Raw genomic sequence first — 21,390 nt, 5'->3', positions numbered from 1 at the left:
ATCAGTAAAACAACATACAACGCAGTTCACTAGTGTCTCAAGCTGAATGTTATGGAGAACACGAGAACTTCCAAGTATTAAGAAAAGAATAATTTCCGGTAACTCAGCTTATATGTGCAATATCTTACAACATTGTGTTACGATCCGAAAAGAAAGATCGGTTCTTGAAAACGGTACGATGTAACATAATGTGTGGCAGTGCTATAAACTGCCTTAGGTCTTCCACAGGAAACTTATTAAGTTTTACCATTCATGGTTAGGTTGTTTATTACGAAACCAGTATCCAAACCATTCATGAACAGTTCAGCCAAATCCTCAGCAAAACTGGCCAGTTTCAGCCCAGGCATAAGCCGAGAGTATAGGTCTTGTTAGAGTGAAGATGTGCTGGTGACCAGCACCAGTAGTAACCATCGCTGGTCCTGGAGTGCTGACAGGCCGCTAGTCTCTAACGGAGCGGGCTCCCGCGGCCGCCACAGTAACGCACTAGATACATTCGCCTCTCACTGTCGGGGTGAGGCACACACTCAGGGGAGGGGCTCCGGTAGAACACGGTCGCTCTACATTCTGGCGTAGTGAGACAAAGTGCTGAGGAAATTCATGAAGTGTGGCAGTGAGTGGGCTGGTGTTAAGGTGGACTGTGAGAGTATCCGTGGTGAGGAGGAAGTCATGCACACGACGCTGGACCAGCTCCTGCAGCAGTACTATCAACCCAACAGGTAAGACGACCATTCACAAGGTAGCGAACGACTGTGCTCACATCTCAACATCATCTCCAATGACCGTGATACTTGAGGATATCTCTCGCATACTTGTAGCAGTATTATGTCGCCTGTAATGATGAACACTTCAATACGTCACCTTTAGTGATGAACACTTTGATAAGTCACCTGTAGTGATGAACACTTCAGTAAGTCACCTTTAGTGATGAACACTTTGATAGGTCACCAGTAGTGATGAACACTTCAATAAGTCATCTGTAGTGATAAACACTTTAATAAGTCACCTGTATTGATGAAAACTTTAATAAGTCACCTGTAGTGATGAACACATTGATAAGTCACCTGTAACGATGAACACTTTGATAAGTCACCTGTAGTGATGAGCACTTCAGTAAGTCACCTGTAGTGATGAACACTTCCATAAGTCACCTGTAGTGATGAACACTTCATTAAGTCACCTGTAGTGATGAACACAATAAGTCACCTGTAGTGAGGAGCACTTTAATAAGTCACCTGTAGTGATGAACACTTTGATAAGTTTCCTGTAGTGATGAACGCTTTGATAAGTCACCCGTAGTGAGGAACACTTTAGTAAGTCATCTGTAGTGATAAACACTTTGATAAGTCACCTGTAGTGGTAAACACTTCAATAAGTCAGCTGTACTGATGAACGCTTTAATAAGTAACCTGTAGTGACGAACACCTTGATGAGTCACCCGTAGTTATGAACATTTCAGTAAGTTACTTGTAGTGATGAACACGATGATAAGTCACCCGCAGTGAGGAACACTTTGATAAGTCACCTGTAGTAATGAACACTTTGATAAGTCACTCGTAGTGTAGAACACTTTAGTAAGCAATCTGTAGTGGTGAACACTTTGATAAGTCACATGTAATGATGGACAATTCAATAAGTCAGTTGTAGTGATAGACACTTTGATAAGTTACCTGTCGTGATGAACACCTTGATGAGTCACCTATAGTGATGAACACTTTAGTAAGCGACCTGTAGTGATGAACACGTTCATAAGTCACCCGTAGTGAGAAACACTTTGATAAGTCACCTGTAGTGAACACTTTAAAAAGTCACTCGTTGTGATGAACACTTCAATAAGTCACCTGTAGTGATGAACACTTTAAGAATTGACCTATAGCTATGAACACTTTGATGAGTCACCTGTAGTGATAAACACCTCAATAAGTCACGTGTAGTGATAAGAACTGTAATAAGTCACCTGTAGTGATAAACACTGTAACTTGTCAGCTGTAATGAATAACAGTTCAATAAGTCACCTGTAGTGATGAACACTTCAGTAAGTCACTTGCAGTGAAGAACACTTTAATAAGTCACCTGTAGTGATGAACACTTTGATATATTACATGTAGTGATGAACTCCTTTTTAAGTCATTTGGGGTGATAAACGCCTATGTCACCTTTTGTGATGAACACTTTAATAATTCACCTGTTGTGATGAATACCTAAATTAGCCACCTTTAGTGATGAACACTTTGATAAGTCACATGTAGTGATGAACACTTTAACAAGTCACCTGTAGTGATGAACACTTCAGTAAGTCATCTGTAGTGATGAACACTTTAATATCTCACTCGTAGTGATAAACACTTTAATTTGTCACCTGTAGTAATGAATACTTCAATACGTCACCTGTAGTTGTGAGCACCATAAAAAGTCACCTGTAGTGATGATCATTTCAATAAGTCACTTGAAGTGATGAACACTTTAATGAGTCACCTGTACTCATCACCTTTAGTGATGAAACTTTAACAAGTTACCTGCAGTGATGTACACTTTATTATATCATCTGTAGTGATGAACACTTTAACAAGTCACCTATAGTGATGAATACTTTAATAAGTCACCTGTAGTGACGAACACTTTCATATGTCACCTTTAGTGATGGACACTTCAGTAAGTCACCTGTAGTGATGAGCACTTTAGTCACCTGCAGTGATGTACACTTTAATAAGTCACCTGTAGTGATGAACACTTTGATAAGTCACCTGTAGTGATGAACACTTTGATAAGTCACCTGTACTGAACAATACTTAAATAAGTCACCTGTAGTGATGAAGACTTTGATAAGTCACCTATAGTGATGAACACTTTCATAAGTCACCCGTAGTGCTGAACACTTTAGTAAGTAGTCTGTGGTGATGAACACATTCATAAGTCACCTGTATTGATGAACACTTCAATAAGTCATCTGTAGTGATGAACAACTTAATAAGTCACCTGTAGTGATGAACAACTTGACAGGTCACCTATAGTGATGAACACTTCATTAAGTCACCTGTAGTGATGAAAACGTTGATAAGTTACCAGTGGTGAGGAACACTTTAATAAGTCAGTTGTAGTGATGAACACTTTGATCAGTCATTTGTAGTGATGAACACTTCAGTAAGTCATCTGTACTGATGAACACTTTAATAAGACCCCTGTAGTGATGAACGCTTTAATAAGTCACCTCTAGTGATGAACGCTTCAAAATGTCACGTGTAGGTGATGAGCACTTTACAAAGTCACCTATAGTGATGAACACTTTAATAAGTCACCCGTAGTGATGAACACTTTAACTTGTCAGCTGTAGTGAACACTTCAATAAGTCACCTGTAGTGATGAAGACTTTGATAAGTCACCTGTAGTGATGAACAGTTCAATAAGTCACGTGTAGTGATGAGCACTTTAATAAGTCACCTGCAGTGATGAGCACTTTAATAAGTCATCTGCAGTGATGAACACTAACATGTCACCTGTAGTGATAAACACTTCAATAAGTCACCTGTAGTGATGAACACTTTGATAAGTCACCTGCAGTTACGAACACTTCAGTAAGCCACCTGTAGTGATGAACACTTCAATGAACACCTTTAATAAGTCACCTGTAGTGATGAACACTTCAGTAAGTCACCTGTAGTGAAGAGCACCTTAATAATTCACTTGTAGTGATGAACACTTTAATAAGTCACCTGTGGTGATAAACACTTTGATAAGTTATCTTTAGTGATGAACACTTTAATATGTCACCTTCAGAGATGAACACTTTAATAAGTCACCTGCACTGATGAACACTTCAATAGGTCGTATGTGGTGAACATTTTAATAAGTCACCTGTAGTGATGAACACTTTGATAAGTCACCTCTAGTGATGAAAACGTTAATATGTCACCTGTAGTGATGAACACTTCAGTTAGTCACCTGTAGTGATGAACACTTTAATAAGTCAACTGTAGTGATAGACACTTTGATATATTACATGTAGTGATGAACTCATTCATAAGTCATCTGGGGTGATAAACACTTTAACAAGTCACCTTTAGTGATGAACACTTTGATAAGTCACCTGTAGTGATAAACACTTTAACAAGTCGCCTGTACTGATAAACACTTTGATAAGTCACATGTAGTGATAAACACTTTAACAAGTCGCCTGTACTGATAAACACTTCAGTAAGTCACCTGTAGTGATGAACACTTTAACATGTCAGCTGTAGTGATAAACACTTCAGTAAGTCATCTGTAGTGATGAACACTTTAATAAGTCACTTGTAGTGATGAACACTTTGATAAGTCACCTGTAGTGTGATAAACACTTTGATAAGTCATCTTTAGTGATGAACATTTTAATATGTCACCTTCAGTGATGAATACTTGAATAAGTCACCTGCAGTGATGAACGCTTTAATAAGTCACCTGTAGTGATGAACACTTTCATAAGTCACCTGTAGCGATGAACACTTTGATGAGTCACCTGTAGTGATGAACACTTTGATATGTCCCCTGTTGTGATGAACACTTCAACAAGTCACCTGTAGTGATGAACATTTCAATAAGTCACCTATAGTGATGAACACTTTGATATATTACATGTAGTGATGAACTCTTTAATATGTCACCTGGGGTAATAAACACTTTAATAAGTCACCTTCAGTGATGAACACTTTGATAATTCACCTGTTGTGATGAATACCTTTATTATTGACCTTTAATAATGAACAAATTGATAAGTCACCTATAGTGATGAACACTTTAACAAGTCACCTGTAGTGATGAACACTTCAATAAGTCACCTGCAGTGATGAACAGTTTAATATGTCACCTCTAGTGATGAACACTTCAGTAAGTCACCTGTAGTGATAAACACTTTAATAAGTCACCTGTAGTGATGAAACTTTGATATATTTACATGCAGTGATGAACTCCTTGATATGTCATCTGGGATGATAAACACTCTGATAAGTCAACTTTAGTGATAAACACTTCAGTAAGTCACCTGTAGTGATGAACACTTTAAAAAGTCAACTGTTGTGAGGAACACTTTAATGAATTACCTGTAGTAATGAACACTTTAGTAAGTCATCTGTAGTGATGAACACTTTAAAAAGTCACTTGCAGTGAGAAACACTTTGATAAATTACCTGTCGTAATGAACACTTTAGTAAGTCACCTGTAGTGATAAACAATGTAAGAAGTCGCCTGCGGTGATGAACATCTAAACAAGTAACCTGTAGAAATGAACTCTTTGATTAGTCAAATGTAGTGATTTACACTTTGATAAGTCACCTGTAATGAGGAACACCTTGATAAGCCACCTTTAGTGATGAACACTTTGATAAGTCACCTCTAGTGATGAAAACGTTAATATGTCACCTGTAGTGATGAACACTTCAGTTAGTCACCTATAGTGATGAACACTTTAATAAGTCACCTGTAGTGATGAACACTTTGATATATTACATGTAGTGTTGAACTCCTTAATATGTCACCTGAGGTAATAAACACTCTAATAAGTCACCTTTAGTGATGAACACTTTAATAATTCACCTGTTGTGATGAATACCTTTATTAGTGACCTTTAATAATGAACAAAATGATAAGTCACCTATAGTGATAAAAACTTTAACAAGACACCTGTAGTGATGAACACTTCAGTAAGTCACCTGTAGTGATGAACACTTTAATAAGTCACCTGTAGTGATGAAACTTTCATATATTACATGCAGTGATGACCTCCTTGATATGTCATCTGGGGTGATAAACACTCTGATAAGTCAACTTTAGTGGTGAACACTTCAATAAGTCACCTGTAGTGATGAACACTTTAAAAAGTCAACTGTTGTGAGGAACACTTTGATAAATTACCTGTAGTAATGAACACATTAGTAAGTCATCTGTAGTGATGAACACTTTAAAAAGTCATCTGTAGTGAGGAACACTTTGATAATTTACCTGTCGTAATGAACACTTTAGTAAGTCACCTGTAGTGATAAACACTGTAAGAAGTCGCCTGCGGTGATGAACATCATAACAAGTAACCTGTAGAAATGAACTCTTTAACAAGTCAAATGTAGTGATTTACACTTTGATAAGTCACCTGTAATGATAAACACCTTGATAAGCCACCTTCAGTGATGAACACTTTGATAATTCACCTGTTGTGATGAATACCTTGATTAGTCACTTTTAGTGATGAACACTTTGATAAGTCACCTGTAGTGATGAAAACCTTAAGAAGTCACCTGTAGTGATGAAGACTTCAATAAATCAACTGCTGTAACGAAAACTTTAATAAATCACCTGTAGTGTTCACCACTTTAATAAGTCACCTGTAGCAATGAACATCTTAACGTCACCTGTAGTGATGAACATTTCAACAAATCACCTATAGTGATGAGCACTTTGATAAGTCACCTATAGTGAGAAACACTTCAGTAAGTCACTTATAGTGATGAACAATTTGATAAAGCACTTGTAGTGATGCACTCCCTAATGAGTCATTTAGAAGGATGAACACTTCAATATGTCACCTCTAGTGATGACCACTTTAAGTCACTTGTAGTGGTGACTACCTCAAGAAGTCATCTGAAGTGATGAACACTTTAATAAATCACGTGTAGTAATAAAAACTTTGATATGCTACCCGAGGTGATGAACACTTTGATAAGTCAACTGTAGTGATGAACACTTGAAAGGGTCACCTGTAGTAATGAACACTTTCATATGTCACCTGTAGTGATGAACACCAGTAAGTCATTTGTAGTGGTAACACTTTCATAAGTCAGCTTTAGTGAAGTCCACCTTGATAAGTCACTGATATAAGAACCATTGTGACAAGTAACCTGAAGAGATAAACACTTTAGTATATTACCTGTAGTGACTAACACGTTCATATGTCACCTGTACTGATGAACACTTTAATACATCACCTGTAGTGATGAGCAAGATATGTCACTTGTAGTGATGAACACTTTAACATGTCAGCTGTTGTGATAAACACTTCAATAAGTCACCTGTAGTGATGAGCACTTTAATAAGTCACTTGTAGTGATGAACACCTTGATAAGTCACCTCTAGTGATAAACAATTTGATAAGTCATCTTTGGTGATGAACACTTTGATATGTCACCTTCACTGATGAATACTTTAATAAGTCTCATGCAGTGATGAACGCTTTAATAAGTCACTTGTAGTGATGAACACTTTAACATGTCACCTGTAGTGGTGAACACTTTAATAAGTCACCCGTAGTGATGAACACTTTAGTAAGTCATCTGTAGTGATGAACACCTTGATGAGTCACCTGTAGTGGTAAACACTTCAGTAAGTCACCTGTACTGATGAACACTTTGATAAGTCCCCTGTAGTGATGAACACCTTGATGATTCACCTGTAGTGATGAACATCTCAGTAGGCCACCTGTAGTGATGAACACGTTGATAAGTCACCCGTAATGAGGAACACTTAGATAAATCATCTGTAGTGACGAACACTTTGATATGTCACCTGTAGTGGTAAATACTTCAATAAGTCACCTGTACTGATGAACACTTTGATAAGTCTATTGTAGTGATGAACACCTTGATGAGTCACCTGTGGTGATGGACATCCCAGTAAGTTACCTTTAGTGATGAACACGTTGATAAGTCACCCGTAGTGAGGAACACTTTAATAAGTCACCTGTAGTGAACACTTTGATAAGTTACTTGTAGTGATGAACACTTCAATAAGTCACATGTAGCGTTGAACACTTTAAGAAGTGACCTGTAGTGAAGAAAACTTTGATAAGTCTCCTGTAGTGATAAACACCTCAATTAGTCACGTGAAGTGATGAGCACTTTGATAAACCACCTGTAGTGATGAACACTTTAAATTGTCAGCTGTAGGGATAAACACTGTAATAAGTCACCTGTAGTGATGAACACTTCAGTAAGTCACTTGAAGAGCACTTTAATAAGTCACCTGTAGTAATGAAAACTTTAACAAGTCACCTGTAGTGATGAACACTTCAGTGAGTCACCAATAGTGATGAACACATTAATATCTCATCCGTAGAGATGAACACTTTAATATGTCACCTGTAGTGATGAATATTCAATACGTCACCTGTAGCGATGAGCACCTTAAAAAGTCACCTGTAGCGATGAGCACTTTAAAAAGTCTCCTGTAGTGATGATTACTTCAATAAGTCACTTGAAGTGATGAACCCTTTAATAAGTCACCTGTACTGGTAAACACTTTGATAAGTCATCTGTAGTGATGAACACTTTAATATGTCACCTTTAGTGATAAAACATTAATAAGTCACCTGCAGTGATGTACACTTTAATATGTCATCTGTATTGATGAACGCTAACAAGTCACCTGAAGTGATGAATACTTTAATAAGTCACCTGTAGTGATGAACACTATCTTATGTCACCTGTAGTGATGGACACTTCAGTAAGTCACTTGTAGTGATGAGCACTTTAATAAGTCACCTACAGTGATATACACTTTAATATGTCACCTGTAATGATAAACACTATGATTTGTCACCTGTATGATGAAGACTTTGAAAAGTCACCTGGAGTGATGAACACTTTGGTAAATCACCTGTAGTGAGCAATACTTAAATAAGTCATCTGTAGTGATGAAGACCTTGATAAGTCACCTGTAGTGATAAACACTTTGATAAGTCACCCGTAGTGTTGAACGCTTTAGTAAGTAATCTGTAGTGATGAACACTTTGATAAGTCACCGGTATTGATTAACACTTCAATAAGTCAGCTGTAGTGATGAACACATTAATATGTCACCTGAAGTGAAGAACAACTTGATAAGTCACTTGTAGTGATGAACACTTCATTAAGTCACCTGCAGTGATGAACACGTTGATAAGTCACCCGTGGTGAAGAACACTGTGATAAGTCAGTTGTGGTGATGAACACTTTGATCAGTCACTTGTAGTGATGAACACTTCAGTAAGTCACCTGTGCTGATGAACACTCTAATAAGTCACCTGTAGTGATGAACACTTTGATAAGTCACCTGTAGTGATGAACACTTCAATAAGTCACGTGTAGTTATGAGCACTTTAACAAGTCACCTATAGTAATGAACACTTTAATAAGTCACCTGTAATGATGAACACTTTAACTTGTCAGCTTTAGCGAACACTTTGATAAGTCACCTCTAGTAATGAACACTTTAATAAGCCACCTGTAGTAATGAACACTTTAATATGTCAGCTGTAGCGATAAACACATCAATAAGTCACCTGTAGTGATGAACACTTTGATGTCACCTGCAGTTACGAACACTTTAGTAAGTCACCTGTAGTGATGAGCGTTAATAAGTCACCTGTAGTGATGAACACTTCAATAAGTCACCTGTAGTGATGAGCACTTTGATAAGTCACCTGTAGTGATGAACGTTTTAGTAAGTCACCTGTGGTGACGAACACTTTGATATATTACATGTAGTGGTGAATTCCTTATTAAGTCATCTCAGGTGATAAACACTTTAACACGTCACCTTTAGTAGTGAACACTTTGATAATTCACCTTTTGAGATGAATATTTTTATTAGACACTTTTGATAATGAACACTTTGATAAGTCACCTGCAGTGATGAACACTTTAACAAGTCACCTGTAGTGATGAACACTTCAGTAAGTCACCTGTAGTGATGAAGACTTTAATATGTCACCTCTAGGGATGAACACTTCAGTAAGTCACCTGTAGTGATGAACACTTTAATAAGTCACCTGTAGTGATAAACACTTTGATATATTACATGGAGTGATGAACTCCGTGATGTGTCATCTGAGGCGATAAACACTCTGATAAGTCAACTTTAGTGATGAACACTTCAGTAAGTCACCCGTAGTGACGGAAGCTTTGATAAGTCACCTGTAGTGATCAACATTTTAAGAAGTCACCTGTTGTGAGGAACACTTTAATAAATTACCTGTAGTAATGAACACTTTAGTCACTTACCTACAATGATGAACACTGTAACAAGTAACCTGCAGTGATGAACATTTTAACAAGTAACCTGTAAAAATGAACTCTTTGATAAGTCAGATGTAGTGATGTGCACTTCGATAAGTCCCCTCCTGTGATAAACACCTTGATAAGTCACCTTTCGTGATGAATGCTTCAATAATTCACCTATTGTGATGAATACCTTAATTAGTCACCTTTAGTGATGAACACATTGATAAGTCACCTGTAGTGATTAACATCTTAAGAAGTCACCTGTTGTGACGAAGACTTCAATAAATCACCTGTAGTGATGAAAACTTTAATAAATCACCTGTAGTGATCACCACTTTGATGAGTCACCTGCAGTAATGAACATTCTAACATGTCACCTGTAGTAATGAACATTTCAACAAGTCTCCTATAGTGATGAACACTTTGATAAGTCACCTATAGTGAGAAACACTTAAGTAAGTCACTTATAGTGATGAACATTCTAATAAAGCACTTGTTGTGATGCACACCCTAATGATTCATTTGGAACGATGAACACTTTGATATGCCATCTCTAGAGGTGAACACTTTGATAAGTTACTTGTAGTGGTGAATACCTCAGGTCATCTGAAGTGATGAACACTTTAGTGAAGTCACCTGTAGTGACTAATACGTTCATAAGTCACATGTACTGATGAACACTTTGATACATCACCTGTAGTGTTGAACAAAATATGTCACCTGTAGTGATGAACACTTTAACATGTCAGCTGTAGTGATAAACACTTCAATAAGTCACCTGTAGTGATGAATACTTTGATAAGTTACCTGTAGTGATGAACAGTTTGGTAAGTCACCTGTTGTGATAAACACTTTGATAGGTCATCTTTGGTGATGAACACTTTCATATGTCACCTCAGTGATGAAATCTTTGATAAGTCACCTGCAGTGATGAACGCTTTAATAAGTCACCTGTATGATGAACACTTTGATAAGTCACCTGTAGTGATGAACACTTTGATAAGTCACCTGTAGTGATGAACACTTTAATATGTCACCTGTTGCGATGAAAACTTCAATAAGTCACCTGCAGTGATGAACACTTTAATATGTGACCTTCAGTGATGAAATCTTTTATAAGTCACCTGCAGTGATGAACGCTTTAATAAGTCACCTGTATGATGAACACTTTGATAAGTCACCTGTAGTGATGAACACTTTGATAAGTCACCTGTAGTGATGAACACTTTAATATGTCATCTGTTGCGATGAACACTTTAATAAGTCACTTGTAGTGATGAACACTTTGATATATTACATGTAGTGATGAAATTCTAAATAAGTCATCTGGGGTGATAAACACTTAATAAGTCACCTTTAGTGATGAACAATTTAATAATTCACTTGTTGTGATGAATACCTTTATTAGTCACCTTTAATAACGAACACTTTGATAAGTCACCTGTAGTGATGAACCCTTCAGTAAGTCACCTGTAGTGGTGAATACTTTAATATGTCACCTCTAGAGATGAACAATTCAGTAAGTCACCTGTAGTGATGAACACTTTAATAAGTCACCTGTAGTGGTGAACACTTTGATATATTACATGTAGTGATGAACTTGATAAGTCGTCTGTGGTGAGAGACGCCTTAATAAGTCACCTTAAGTGATGAACACAAATAATTCACCTGTTGTGATGAATACCTTAATTAGTCACCTTTACGGATGAACACTTTAATGAGTCACCTGTAGTGATGAACACTTTAACAAGTCATCTGTAGTGATGAACACTTCAGTAAGTCTCCTGTAGCGATGAGCACTTTGATATGTCACCTGTAATGATGAGCACTTCAGTAAGTCACCTGTAGTGATGAACACTTTCATAACTCACTTGTTATGATGAACACTTTGATATATGACATATAGAGATGAACTCCTTAATAAGTCATCGGGGTAATAAAATCTTTGATAAGTCAACTTTAGTGATGAACACTTCAGTAAGTCACCCGTAATGAGGAACGCCTTGATAAGTTACCTGTAGTAATGAACAGTTTAATAAGTCCCCTGTAGTGAGGAACACTGATAAATCACCTGTAGTAATGAAGACTTTAATAAGTCACCTGTAGTGATGAACACCGCAATATGTCACATGTTGTGATGAACATTCTAACGTGTAACTTGTAGAAATGAACACGTAAATTAAGTCACTTGTAATGATGAACAATGTAACAAGTCACCTGCAGTGATGAACATTTTAACAAGTAACCTGTAGAAATGAACTCTTTAATAAGTCAAATGTAGTGATAAACACATTGATAAGTCACCTGTTGTGATGAACACCTTAACAAGTCACCTTTAGTGATGAACACTGATAATTCACCTGTTGTAATGAATATCTTGATTAGTCATCTTTAGTGATGAACACTTTAATAAGTCACTTGCAGTGATGAATACCTTAAAAAGTCACCTGTTTTGATGAAGACTTCAATAAATCACCCATAGTGATCACCACTTTAATGAGTCACCTGCAGTAATGAACACCTTAACATGCCCCCTGTAGTGATGAACATTTTAACAAGTCACCTGTAGTGATGAACACTTTGATAAGTCTCCTGCAATGAGAAACACTTCAGTAAATCACCTATACTGATGAACACGTTAATAAACCACTTGTAGTGATGCACACCCTAATGAGTCATTTGGAACGATGAATATTTTAATGTCACCTCTAGTAATGAACACTTTCATAAGTCATTTGTAGAGATGAATACCTTAATAAGCCATCTGAAGTGATGAACACTGATAAATCACCTGTAGTGATAAACTGTAATAAGTTACCGAGGTGATGAACATTTTGATGTCACCTGTAGTGACAAACACTTGAATAAGTCACCTGTTGTGACGAACACTCTCATGAGTCACCTGTAGTGACAAACACTTAATAAAGTCACCTGTGGTGATGAACACCAGTAGGTCATCTGTAGTGGGAACACTTTCATAAGTCATCTACTAAGTCACCTGTAGTGCCTAACACTTTCATAAGTCACTTGTACTGATGAACAATTTGATAGTCACCTGTGGTGATAAACACAATATGTCACCTGTAGTGATTAACACTTTATTAAGTCACCTGCAGTGATGAACACCTTAATATGTCACCTGTAATAATAAACACATTAATAAGTTACTTGTAATGATGAACACTAAGTCAGTTGTCGTGATAAACCCATAACAAGTCAACTGTAATGATAAACACCTTCATAAATCATTTGAAATGATGAACACCAATAAATCACCTGCAGTGATGAACACTTTAATAAGTCACCTTTAGTAATGAATTCTTCAATAAGTCACCTGTAGTGAGGAATACCTGAATAAGCCACCTGTAGTGATAAACATTTTAGTAAGTCACCTGTGTTGATGAACATTTTAACAAGCCACCTGTAGAGATGAACACTTTAATGAGTCAAATGTAGTAATGAATACTTTGATCAATCATCTGTTGTGAGAAACACCTAAATAAGTTACCTTTAGTGATGAAAACTTTAACGATTCTCATGTCATGAATACCTTGATTAGTCACCTTCAGTGATGAACACTTTAAGAAGTCATCTGTAGTGATGAACACCTTAAGATGTCACCTGTAGTGATAAAGACTTCAATAAATCACTTGTAGTGATGAAAGCTTTAATAAGTCGCCTGTAGTGATCACTTTAATGCGTCGCCCGCAATAATGAACATTTTAACAAGTCATCTGTAGTGATGAACACTTTGGTAAGTCACCTATGACGTGAACACTTTGATAAGTTATTTGTAGCATTAAAAATTGAAATGAGTCACCTGCAGTGACGAACACTTTAGTATGTCACCTGTTGCGATGAATACTTCAATAAATCACCTGATGTGATGAACGCTTCAGAAAGTCACCTAAATTGTTGAACACTTTAATATGTCTCCTGTAGTGTAGAACACCTTAAGTTGCCTTAGTAATGGCCACTTTAGCAAGTCACCTTTAGTGATGAACACTTTAGTAAGTCACCTGTAATGAACACTTTCATAACTGACTAGTAGTGATGAGCACTTTGATAAGTCACATGTAGTTTTGAACACCTGAATAAGTCACCTGTAGTGATAGATACTTTAATAAGTCACCTTAATGATATACAAGTTCATAAATCACCTTTAGTGATGAACACTTTGATACGTCAGCTGTAGTGATAAACACCTTAGTAAGTCATCTGTAATGACGAACACCTCTATAAGTTATTTATAGTGATGAACACCAGCACGTCACCTTTAGTGATGAACACTTTAATAAGTCACCTGTAGAGATGAACGCTTCAATAGGTCACCTGAAGTGAGGAACACCTTAAAACTTTACCTGTAGTGATGGACACTTTAATAGTCACCTTTATTGATGAAAATTTCAGAAAGCCACCTGTAGAGATGAAAACTTTACTAAGTCACCTGTAATGATGAAAACTTTGATAAGTCACCTGTAGTGATGAACACTTTAACAAGTCAACTATTGTGCTGAACACTTGAATAAATCATTTGGAGTGATGAAAACTTTAAAAAGTTATGTGTAGTGATGAACACCTTAATAAGTCACCTGTGGTGATATTTGAATTAGTCACATGCAGCGATGAACACTTCAGTAAGTCACATGTAGTGATGAACACTTTGATAAATCACCTGTAGTGATAAACACTATTAAGTCATCTGTAGTGATGAACACTTTGATAAGTCACCTTTAGTGATGAAAATTTCAGAAAACCACCTGTAGAGATGAAAGCATTACTAAGTCACCTGTGATGAACACTTTAATAAATCTCCTGTGTTGATGAACACCTTAATAAGTCAACGTTAGTGATGAAGACTTTATTAAATCAACTGAAGTGATGAACACTTTGATAAGTCACCTATTGTGCTGAACACTTGAATAAATCATTTGGAGTGATGAAAACTTTAAAAAGTCATGTGAAGTGATGAACACCTTAATAAGTCACCTGTAGCGATATTTGGATGAGTCACATGCAGTGATGAACACTTCAGTAAGTCACATGTAGTGATGAACACTTTGATAAGTCACCTGTAGTGATAAACACTCTAATAAGTCATCTGTAGTGACGAACACTTTAATATGTCGCCTGTTGTGATCGAACTTCAGTAAGTCACTTTTATTGGTGAACACTGTAACAAGTCACCTTAAGTCCCTGTAGTGATGACCACTTTAATATGTCACCTTTAGTTATGAACACTTTAGTAAGTCACCTGTAGTTTTTAGTAAGGCTCCTGTAGTGACGAAGACTTCAATAAGTTACTTGTAGTGATGAACACTTCGATAAGTCACCTGCAGGTTTGACACCTTAATAAGCCGCCTGTAGTGATGAACACTAATAAGTCATCTGTATTGATGAAGACTTTAATAAGTCATTTGTAGTGATGAACATTTTGATAAGCGATCTGTTGTCATGAACAATGCAATAAGTCACCTGTCGTGTTGAACACTTTAGTGAGTCACCTGTAGTGACGACCTATTTAATAAGTCACTTGTAGTAATGAGCATCTTATTACCTCACCTGTATTGATGAACACGTTAATGAGTGTCCTGTAGTAGTGAACACTTTGATAAGTCACCTGGAGTGATAAACACTTTAATAAGTCACCTGTAGTGAACAATATATTAGGTGAGCTGTAATGATAAACACCTTAATAAGTCACCTGTCATGACGAACACCTTAATAAGTCATTTATAGTGATGAACACTTCCATAGGTCACCTGTAGTGATGAACACTAATAAGTCAACTTTAATGACGAACGCTTCAATAAGTAACTTGTAGTGAGGAACAACTTCAAAAATCATCCGTTGTGATAAACACTAATAAGTCACATGTGTTGATGAACAAATAGATATGTCACCTGCAGTGCTGAATACTTTGATAAGTCATTTGGAGTCATTAACACTTTGATAAGTCACCTGTAGTGCTGAACACCTTCATAAGTCATTTGGAGTGATTACCGCTTTGATAAGTCACCTGTAGTGATAAACACTCAATTAAGTCATCTGTAGTAGTGAACATTTTGATAAGTCTCTTATAGTTGTGAACACTTCAGGAAATTACCTGTAGTGATGACACTTTGATAGATTACCTGTAGGAATGACCACTTTGATAAGTCACCTATGGTGATAAGCACTTTGATAAGTCATCTGTAGTGATGAACACTTTCATCACTTTGATGAATCATTTGTAGTGATAAACACTTTAATGTCACTTGTTGTGATGACACTTCAATAAGTCACCTGTAGTAATGAATACTTTGATAAATCACCTGTAGTGATAAAAACGATAGTAAGTCACCTGTAGTGATGAACACTTTGATAAGTCAGTTGTAATGATAAACACTTTCATAAGTCATCTGTAATGACGAGCTCCTTAATATGTCATTTACAGTGTTGAACACTTCAATAAATCACCCGTAATGATGAACACTTCAATAAGTTACCTGTAGTGATGAACACTTCAGTAAGTTACCTGTAGTCAATAACACCTTAAAAAGGCAAGGCACCTGTAGTGATGAACACTAATATATCACCTATAGTGATGAACATTTTGACAAGTCATCTGTAGTGATGAACACTTTACTATATCACCTGTAGTGATAAATAATTTGATAAATCACCTGTAGTGGTAATCACTTTGATAAGTCACCTTTAGTGATGAACACTTTGATAAGTCACCTGTAGAGATGAACACCTTAATAAGTCACCTGTAGTGAAGACTTCAGTAAATCACCTGCAGTGATGAGCACCTTAATAAGTTACCTGTAGTGATGAAGACTTTGCTAAGTCACCTATAGTGATGAACGCTTTAATAGGTCTCCTGTAATGATTAACAAATTAGTAAGTAACCTGTAATGATGAATGCTTTAATAAGTCACTTGTAGTAATGAAAACTTTAGTAAGTCACCTGTAGTGATGAACACTTTAGTAAGTCACCTGTAGTGATGAAGACTTTAGTAAGTCACCTGTAGTGATGAAGACTTTGCTAAGTCACCTATAGTGATGAACGCTTTAATAAGTCTCCTGTAATGATTAACAAATTAGTAAGTAACCTGTAATGATGAATGCTTTAATAAGTCACTTGTAGTAATGAAAACTTTAGTAAGTCACCTGTAGTGATGAACACTTTAGTAAGTCACCTGTAGTGATGAACGCTATACTAAGTCACATGTAGTGATGAATAGTTCGATAAGTCACCTGCAGTGAAAATCACTTTGATAAGTCGCCTGTAGTGATGAACACTTTGATACGTCACCTGTAGTGATGAACACTTTGATACGTCACCTGTAGTGATGAACACTTTGATACGTCACCTGTAGTGATGAACACTTTAATAAGTCGCCTGTAGTGATGAACACTTTGATAAGTCACCTGTAGTGATGAACACCTTGATAAATCACCTATAGTGATGAACACCTTGATAAGTCACCTGTAGTGATGAACACCTTGATAAGTCACCTGTAGTGATGAACACTTTAATAAGCCACCTGTAGTGATGAACTAACTGCACCTGTGACGTCGTGCCCATGGGTCCTACAGCCTTACCAACCATTCATTTAACGTAGTAAATGAGTAACTGGTGCATAGATGCCTGCATTAACATTCAACGTACAGGTAACTCACTACTCATCATATCCAACCTCACAGTCAACGTTCAGTATATCCAGGTAACTCATTACTCACCACGTCCACCCACACAGTCAACGTACAGTATACCCTGGTAACTCATTACCTACCATGTCCACCCTCACAGTCAACGTACAATATACCCAGGTAACTCGCTACCCAACATATCCTTTCTCACAGTCAACGTACAGTATCCCCAAGTAACTCACTACTTAACATGTTTTCTTTCACAGTCAACGTACGGTATACGCAAGAGACCCACCGCACAAAATGTCCTACTTAACAGTCAACGTAAGGTATACCCAGGTAACTCATTACCTACCATGTCCATCCTTATAGTCATCGTACAGTACAACCACCAGTTGTATAAGTACATATACCCCTGGCATTCGTACATATACCCCTGGCAATCGTGCACCCACCCTTGGCACTCATACACCCAGCCATGGTACTCTTACACCCACTCCTGGCAAAAGTACATATACCCCTTGTCACTTGTACACCCATCCCCGGCACTCTTACACTCACCACTGGCACTCTTACACCAACCCCTGGCACTCGTATATATAACCTTTGGCACTCGTACACCTATCGCTGGTATTCTTAACTAACCACTTGCACTCTTACACCTACCCCTTGTACTCGTACACCCATCCCTGGCACTCTTACATCCACCACTGACACTTGCATCCACCCCTGGCACTCGTACACCCACCCATAACACTCATACACTCATCCCTGGCACTTTTACCCTCATCCCTGGCAGTCTTACACCCACCCTTGGCTCTCGTACATATACCCATGGAATTCGTACATCCACCACTGGCACTTGCACATATACCCCTTTGTCACTCGTACACCTACTCCTGGCACTCATACACCCACCCCTGACACTCGTACACCCACCCTTGGCACTCTTACATCCACCACTGGCACTCGTACAAATACCCTTAGCACTCGCACATCCACCCCTGGAACTCTTACGCCCTAAACTGGCAATTTTACACCCACCCCTGGCACTCGTACATATACCCCTGGCAATCGTACATCCACTCCTGGCACTCGTACACCGACCCCTAACAATCTTACACCCACCACTTGCACATTTACACTGACCCTTGACACTCTTACACCTACCCTTGGCACTTGTTCACCCAACCCTGACACGCATACATCCCGCCATGGCACTCTTACACCCACTCCTGGCAAAAGTACATATACCCGTTGTCACTCGTACACCCACCACCGGCACCCTTACACCCACCCCTGGCACTTGTACATACACCCCTTGGCACTCGTACATCCACCCCTGGCGTTCTTCCACCCACCACTTGCACTCTTACACCCACCCCAGACACTCGTACTTATACCTCTGGTAATCGTACACCCACTCCTTTCATTCGTACACCCACCCCTGGCACTCTTACACCCACCACTTGCACATTTACACTGACCCTTGGCACTCTCACACCCACCCCTAGCACTTGTTCTCCAACCCCTGATACTTATACATCCAGCCATGGCACTCTCACATCCACTCATGGCAAAAAGCACAAATATCCATTAACACTTGTACACCCACCACCGACACCCTTACACCCACCCCTAGCACTTGTACATACACCCCTTGGCACTCGTACACCCACCCCTGACATTCTTACACCCACCACTTACACTCTTATATCCACCCCTGGCGCTCGTACATATACTCCTTGGCACTTGTACACCAACCACTGGTACTCTTACGCCCACCCCTCGCACTTTTACACCCACCTCTGGCACTCGTACACCCACCCCTGATACTCGTATACCCATCCCTAGCACTCTTATACCACCACTGGCACTCTTACATCCACTCGTGTTGACACTCGTGCATATACCCTTAGCACTCATACACCTACCTTCTGACACTCATACACCCACCCATTGCACTTGTACGCCCACCCTTGGCATTCTTGCATTAACCTCTGGCACTCGTACAAACACCGTTGGCACTCATACACCCACCCCTGGCACTCTTACACCCACCACTGCCACTCTTACACCCACCCCTGGCACTCTTACACCCACCACTGCCCCTCTTAAACCACCCTTGGCACTCTTACACCCACCAACCCACCACTGGTAATCATACAACTACCCCTGGCACTCTTACATATACCCCAGGCACTTGCACAACCTCCACTAGCACTCGTACACCAACCCCTGGCACTTTTACACCTACCTTTGTTACTCTTTCACCCACCAATGGCACTCTTACACCCACCACTGCCACTCTTACACCCACCCTTGGCACTTGTCCACCCACCCCTGACACTTATACATCCACCCATGGCACTCTTACACCCACTCCTGGTAAGAGTATATATGCCCCCTTGTCACTCGTACGCCCACCCCTGGCACTCTTACACCCACCACTGACACTCTTACACCCACCCCTGGCACTCGCATATATAATCCTTGGCACTCGTAGACCAACCGCTGGTAGTCTTAACTAACCACTGGCACTCTTACATCCACCCTAGGCACTCGTACACCCACTCCTGGTAATTGTGCACCCATCCTTGGCATTCTTACACCCACCACTGACACTTTTCCATCACCCTGGCACTCGTAAATATATTCCCGGCACTCGCACACCCACCCATAGCACTGGTACTCTCACCCCTGGCACTTTTACCCTTATCCCTGGCACTCTTACACCCACCCCTGGCACTCATATATATACCCCTGGCATTCGTACACCCACCCCTGGCACTCATACAGCCACCCCTGGTACTCGCACATATACTCTTTGGGTTCGTACACTCACCCTTCGCACTCGCACACCCACCACCGGAACTCTTACACCCACCCCTGGCAATCATTCATATATCCCTTGGCACTCGTGCACCCACCCGTGGCACACTTACACCCACAACTGGCACTCGCACGTATACCCCTTTGTCACTCGTACACCCACCCCTGGCACTCATACACCCACCCTTGGCCCTCGTACACCCACCCTTGGCACTCTTACATCCACCACTGGCACTCGTACAAATACCCTTAGCACTCGCACACCCACCCCTGGCACTCTTACGCCCACCACTGCCAATCTTACACCCACCACTGGCACTCGTACATATACCCCTGGCACTCGCATACCCACCCATCCCTAACACTCGCATACCCACCCATCCCTAACACTCGTACACCCATCCCTGGCACTTATACACCCACCCCTGGCGCTCTTAAACCCACAATCGGAACTCTTACACCCATCCCTGGCAATCATTCATATATCCCTTGGCACTCGTACACTAACCCCTGGCACACTTACACCCATAACTAGCACTCGCACGTATACCCCTTTGTCACGCGTACACCTACCCCTGGAACTCTTACACCCACCCCAGGCACTCGTACATACACCGCTGGCACTCGCACACCCAACCCTGGCACTCCTACACCCACCACTGGCACTCATACACCCACCTCTGGCATTTGCACACCCACTATTGGCACTCACACTCACTTCTGGCGCTCGTACACTCACCCCTGGCACTCTTGCATCCATTCCTGATACTCGCACGTATACCCCTGGCACTCCTACAATTACCTCTGGTACTCCTACACCCACCCATCGCTTTCGTGCACCTACCACTGGCACTCGCACACCCACCCCTCTCACTCATACGCCCACCCTAGGCACTCGTACACCTATCACTGACACTCGTACACC

General features: G+C 39.5%; 1 protein-coding gene across 1 annotated transcript in view; it reads left to right on the top strand.

Moving 5' to 3' along the window:
• Positions 1 to 442: 442 nt before the first annotated feature.
• The window catches only part of LOC139751222 (uncharacterized), a 58,793-nt gene continuing 37,845 nt past the window's right edge, over positions 443 to 21,390 (top strand). Inside the window, exon 1 of the mRNA XM_071666465.1 lies at positions 443 to 716. Within this exon, the coding sequence (XP_071522566.1) occupies positions 598 to 716 (119 nt within the window). The 5' untranslated portion in view covers positions 443 to 597. The remainder of the gene's footprint in view (positions 717 to 21,390) is intronic.

This window comes from Panulirus ornatus, chromosome 1, assembly GCF_036320965.1.
Source record: "Panulirus ornatus isolate Po-2019 chromosome 1, ASM3632096v1, whole genome shotgun sequence".
Lineage (NCBI taxonomy): Eukaryota > Metazoa > Arthropoda > Malacostraca > Decapoda > Palinuridae > Panulirus > Panulirus ornatus.
This window is presented reverse-complemented; position numbering and strand designations above follow the sequence as displayed.